This window comes from Cupressus sempervirens, chromosome 5 (genome assembly GCF_028749045.1).
Source record: "Cupressus sempervirens isolate cs-2001-9-10 chromosome 5, ASM2874904v1, whole genome shotgun sequence".
In the NCBI taxonomy this organism is placed as follows: Eukaryota; Viridiplantae; Streptophyta; class Pinopsida; order Cupressales; family Cupressaceae; genus Cupressus; species Cupressus sempervirens.
In genome coordinates this window covers 251,751,739-251,758,223 of record NC_143122.1, presented here as the reverse complement: position 1 = coordinate 251,758,223, position 6,485 = coordinate 251,751,739, and the positions used below count along the sequence as shown (strand labels likewise).

The 6,485-nt window shown below is 33.9% G+C and overlaps 1 protein-coding gene across 1 annotated transcript; it reads left to right on the top strand.

The window, feature by feature from the left end:
* Positions 1-1,307: 1,307 nt before the first annotated feature.
* Positions 1,308-2,218, top strand: LOC149555473 (uncharacterized). The gene is made up of 2 exons (XM_089833646.1): positions 1,308-1,763; positions 1,955-2,218. The coding sequence occupies exons 1-2, from the start codon at positions 1,675-1,677 to the stop codon at positions 2,199-2,201; spliced, it is 336 nt and encodes a 111-aa protein (XP_089689772.1). The 5' UTR covers positions 1,308-1,674; the 3' UTR covers positions 2,202-2,218.
* Positions 2,219-6,485: the final 4,267 nt, after the last annotated feature.

Below are 6,485 nucleotides of genomic sequence, written 5' to 3'. Positions count from 1 at the left end.
TCTTCAGCTCTTATCAATTCATTTCCACATTCAAATATGTCCTTAAGCAATTTAGCAATCTCCGTTGCGTGTTTGGGGTTGACTGATTGATCAGCTGTTGAAGAAAAATTCATGATTAGCTCGGTGGTTCCGCCTGTTCGATGGAAGGAAGTTATGTCTGGCCCAAACTGAAGTTGTTCATTGATCCGCCCCAGCCATTCTGGATCAAGAATTGGCTTTCATGACTGGTTCTTATCCGAAGAGATGCAAGCATTTATTTCGCTTTTATCTCTTCCTTGTGTAGTACCAAACACATTTAATTCATTTGCCCTACAACTGTACATTTGATGTTTTTTGCCATTCTTAATTTAAATTAAAAATACTCAAAATCTCCAAAAAAAAATTTGTATCAACCAATGAAAAATGTGGAATTAGCATATAATATGTAGATATTTTAAATATTGTCTCTCAAACTTTACAATATGACTTATGTATAGATTAAATGTGCACAAATGACACATATACGTCATTCATCTAATATGTTAATATGTTAAGCTTGTATTACATGAAAATTGTTAATTTAGATTGTATTTTTCACAACAAATGAATGTTAGGTTTACATAATAGGTACCTTAAAATTCTCATATCTAAAATATTTAATTTCAAAGTTTAACTAATAAATTAATCTAATTTCTTCTTAATTAAAGGATCAAGTAATCTTGAACACCCATGTGTGGTGGGGAGAACAATGTTAATTATTATTCTCAAATTATTTGAATTTATTACTCCTAAAATATATGGAATTAAGAAAATAAAGATCAAATGTCTCTTTTGATAGCAAAAACAACAATCCAACAACTTTGATAACAACATTTGAAAACTTACAATACATTGTACATAGAATAAAATTATTGAATTAATAATTTAAATGACTATATATATATATATATATAATCTACTTTAATATAATACACTTCAACTTTAATATCATCTTCAAATTATCAATATAGTACTATATCATTAATTTTCAAAAATTTATTATTTAAGATTATAAATTATTACAATTTTTCTTTTATGTAAATTAAGTACTACACTTTAATAGACATGTTATCCAATTTAATATAAAACTTTTGAACTTCAATTGTACCATCAATTTTCATGAATTTGATATTTAGTAATACAAATAGTTACAATTTGAAATCTTCTTGGGCGGGAGAATATTTAAAATTCAAAATATTGTGCTTGGTCCGGCTCTACGGTCGTCAGTTTCAATTTCTCTGCTGTCAGTTTTCATTTCTCTGCCGTTAGTTTCCCTCGCAGTCCGTTATTCTGCTGCCGTTCAAGCGGTACTGTCTGACAAGGCGGGGTCGTCTGAAAACACGCACGACAGGAATACGGGACTGGGCATCCGGGCAGTCGAACGAACTGCCTGGATAGCCGTTGCCCCAAAATAGTGAGAAACATTAAAGAATCCTCACACCACATTGCACGTATGAACTTATTACACAGAAGTTGTCAGAAAATCAATCGATGTTCTTTTGGTTCATAATGATTTCTCATCTAGCATATTCATTGTCTTTCATACAGAGTTTAAGTAATACATTAAATCTAACCTCCAAAAGACATCTCCAACAGACTCTGATAAAAGTTCATAAGAAAAGCTGTATTATCAGGGCCATCTGACGAGTAGGGAATATGATGAAGAATTTAGTTCCAGTAATTCTTGAAGCTAATGGTTTGAAGATGGTAGGAAAACAAAGCTGTACAAGTAATCTGGCTTCAAGGTATGGAGATGGTTCAATTGTATCACACTATGAGTTCAATGGTTCCATAATGGGTATTGGGTTCTTTTCATTTTTGGTTGCCATTAGGGTTCTTTTTATTTATAATTGTTTTATGGTTTTGAAAAAGGTTCATGTTCGTCCTGGTTTCCTAATAATTGTTTTCTTTTTAATTTCTATTTTTATGATTGTAGGAAGTATGTCCATGGACATGATGATGAAAAAGAGGAGACTGGTAAGAGAGAAGAGGAAAGTAGGATGCAAACATGGTGGATTCCACATGCAAGCTCAGGCATTTTCCATCCACAAGGGCAACACAAGGTGATTGAAGATGTTCCTGCACCCTCTAAAAGGGAAGGTGAAGAGCAGACACTTTGGTTTAGGTCTTCTTCTTCCCTAGATGACACTGATGTTGGGAGACCTTTTACTGATAATCCATAGTTTCTATTTAACTTAAAACACTGCGTGAAGCAGCTTATTTTGGTATTATGCTTATAGACTTTTATTCGTACATATATAGTTATCTCTAGTTCAAGTTTCCAGCTCTGTTTATGTTGTGGAAAAGAAGAACCTTGGTATATTAGTCTGCGTAGTGGTTTCAATTTACAACTTTCCTTGACCTACTCATGTAGAGATTTTGTTCAGCTCTTTAAGAATGAGCTACTCGTGAAAGTAATTTTAATAATAGTGATTATCGTTCTTCTAAGTCTAATTACATTTTCTGTTCATTCTCAATTTCCACTACCTATGTAACTCAAGAAATTCTTTGCAGTACCAAAAGAAGTTCAAGAACACAATTGATAGCCTATTTAGATCATCTCCTCATGTAGGAAAATAATTTTCTTGGCCCGTGCTTACTTGACGTTGGCTTATTAGTAAGGGTGCTTTGCACAGTGGGCTTCTTATTTATTTTCAGAAGATTTTTTTTCTTGGGTGATCTTAGTTTAAGCTGTCGTCCTTCATTTTGATGCTTGAGGCTTCAGTGTGATGGTGAGATCAATCCGTCAATCATGTAGAATGTAGACTGATTTTATTATTATTACTATATATAATTAATATTTTAAAAAGTTTTTAATTTTAATTTTGAAAGTCAATGTTGCAATATTTCACTTACATTCAATTGTGTAGTGTTTATTCAATTTACTGATTTATATATCATGTCTGGCATAGCATTCAGTTCGTCTTAATTATGCTTACACTGATGCAATTTCATGATTAAGCACTCATTAGTAGGGGATTTATAGGTTGAAATATCCAAACTTTGTAAATAGGTAATGGTCTTATAATTATTTTTTATTCAAGCCCAATTAAATCTAGAGTTTCTGTCAAGATTGGAGATCTCTGACTTATCATTGTGAACATCACCAAGAGGCAACAATTGCTAAGTGCATAGTACATCATTTGTTCTTATATTAAATGGGTTGGTATGAACTACTACTAATGAAATATGAGTCAATCAATTTTATTCCACAATTACATACTTGACTTGTAATTAAAATGTAATAATTTGATGCATTATGATGTATGCCTCTTAGTTAATTATCTATAAATCAATTAAGTTAACTTGATTTTGAAGAAAGTTCGTAGTTGAGTTCATGATTTAGAATACAAACTTGAATGTTTGACTTCCTAGAAATGTTTAATGTTAGACCCTTGGAAGATGTTAGAGTGTTGAAAAAGCCATTTATTTAAAAAATAAAATTATTGTAAAATAAACTACATACAAACTAGGATGTAAATTACTTTGAATATACATGCATATGTTAGTTAAATCACATCATATTATTGAAATGCCAATTACACACTTATAAAATTCTATATTATCTAAAATAATATTTTAAATGAAACTTTGATTTTTTTTAATCAATAAAAGACAAATGCCATTATATTAATTTTACTAATCTGTACAATTTTAGAAGCCCTTTTGTCATGTCCCCAAATTTTAATGTAATTTTTAAAAATTAAATTAATTAGTTAATTGCTCCCAAAATTTAAATAATATAAGGACCTTTAATTAGTTACTTTAATTAATTAATATAGGGCCTAAGTTAATATTTGTATTTATGGTTCCAATTGATTTAATATATCTCGGTCCTATTTTTATTTTAGTTTGTGTTGGTAAGTTTTGCTGTCGACTATCTTGGTACACCCTTGGAAAGGTTTTCCCTGACAATTATTTAACCACGGGTTGTAGGTAGTCATAGGTATGCGTTTTGGATTATTTCTTTGTACTACAAATTCCTCTTGAAACTTTGAATTATTTGCCATTTTGAAAGTGAAAACTCTTTCCTATTTGGCTTGCATGGTTTCAGTGGTATTCAACCCCCACCTTATTTCATTGTTACATGTAATACTTCACTTGGATCTGGCAATTTGGAGTAATATCTTATGGAAAATATTATTCAAAGGTTATCTATGTTCTATCTCCATTCGTGTTTTGGCTTTATTTGATGGATTTGGGTTTTTGAGTAATTGTACATCCAAACATTTCTACCCATACATCATTCACTTCCCCCTGCGTAAAACAGTTCATCTTTTTGTGTGCCTATATGATCCTACTATACGAAACTTCCAATTCCCCTCATTCCATCAAATGTATGACCTCCCTTAATATTCACCAGCTTCCCCCAAGTATACCGTATGACCCTAGTGCCTACCTCACAGTGATCATTGTCACACCATACGGTGACTACATCCACCGTACAACCAAGTCAACCTATACTATATCGCCAAGCCATCATCCACGATACGATCAAGTCACCCTGCACTATACGACCAAGCCATCCTTCATTGTATACCCAAGTCTCCTACACTGTATGACCTATTACTCCACTGTACTTCATCCTACCATCCTCTACACTCTTTCCTCTATTGCTAGTGTACAATCCTTCAATTATATTATATTGCAACATCTCTCTCTACCCCATTAGATCTACTTAGCCCAGCCTCCTCCACTGTACCAACTCCTACCTTCATATACAAACTGTCATTTGTACCTAGCCATTCATTGTTATATACTTAGACACTACATTGCTAGGTGGGTTCATTATAGTGGTGTTAGAGTAGAAATGTTTTGGGAACATCTCTGAAACTTTTGAGAATATTGTCAAAACTGTTCGGGAGTATCTCTGAAACTTTTGGGAACATTACCAAAACCATTTGGGAGCATCTCTAAAACTATTCAAGAATGAAATGTCCCTTTTCTGATTTTGTATGATATTTCCAACCTTAATCAGATCTTTAAGATCAAACAACTGCTATCACAAAGATCCACCAAATTTCTTAAGAAACCCCAAATCGGGTATGTCGAAAATAGTGCCAAAAAGCTTCACAGCTTCACCTGTTATTAATAAATCTGAAAGTAGACATTTTTACAGAAATTTGAGCAGCATAACAGCCTATAAAATGTCATTTCCAGATCTGTATAACATGCACACAATAGCTCCCAAATGGAGGACAAAAACAATGCTCATCGGGCTCTCGAAATTAACACAAAATGCCCGGAAAGACCACAAAAACACCCATAAACTATCTCAGAAGATTAATCACGTCCCAATACATATATTCAGCTCTATTTTAACAGCTTAAAGTCTGAAATACAGCAGCAACCAAAACTGATATGAAATGCTCAACTGAAAACACCAAACTCATGCAAAAAACACACCCAAAAACCCACAAATCTACACTGTTCAACACAAAGGCAAACTCTGTATGAGCATGCACATGGAATGGCTTCAAACTCCTATCCTTAGCCTTCTTGGAAACCTGCAAACTCCCGTTCTTGGGTCTCCTTCTCCACAGGTTTGGCAGCCTCTGAAGAATAACAAAGAATGAGCGAAAATCAAGTCTGGAATGAGCCCAAAATGCCTCCAAACCCCTTAAAAGAGGGCATAACTGTAACTCACGTCCAAGAGAGGTTAATGAAACTTATTTTAATAATAATTTTCATTTATTAGTCCAACGGTTTCCAAAGATTAACCCCCTTTTTCCGAAACTTCACTTTCTTGGGCCTGCCGCCTTAGCAAAGATTTTCTTTTTTAATTATTTGAAAAGGGGACATGACAAGTCCTCCCCTCCCAAACATTGCTTGTCCTCAAGCAATGGCTGAATAATAAACCAATCAATCCACCTGGATCCCAAATGTAGTCATGAACTATACTACTACCAATTAACACAGGCTCCTGCAATATCCTCTGCAATATGACCAAGAGGAATCCATAATCAAATTGACAATTATAGCTCAACCAAACTCCGAAATCACCACTACCACAATCAAAAACCCATGAGGCACAAACTCTTAGAGCATCAGAACCCAAGTAAAGTGGACAAATTAAACTACCAACACAGTAAGTACCATCAACGCATCCCACTGGCCTATATGGAATGTACAATCCAACTCTGCAACAATGGTGAACCCTCTCGAATGAAACTGTACCAAGTATGGAGAATCCACACACTGTACAACTCCTGCAGTCAACACAACTCTGCAAATCATCGGCCACTATCTCATAACCATAACTCCCATACACTGCTGATGGTGAAAAGACATTACAAGATAAAGAGTAAGAAATGGAATCCAAACCAAATTTGTCTGCCATCAACTCCTCAGCACAAGGATCAAATGCTAACTGATGTACATACCCTGCAATATAATGTTGATAAAAAAAACCAACCTCAGTCAACAGCTCACCATGAAGAAGTGATACAACCCACTGTGACTGATCA

Coding starts and splice junctions, on each gene's coding strand:
- LOC149555473 (XM_089833646.1), top strand. CDS start 1,675: ATGATGAAGAATTTAGTTCCAGTAATTCTTGAAGCTAATGGTTTGAAG. Junction 1,764..1,954: donor ACAAGTAATCTGGCTTCAAG/GTATGGAGATGG, acceptor TTATGATTGTAG/GAAGTATGTCCATGGACATG.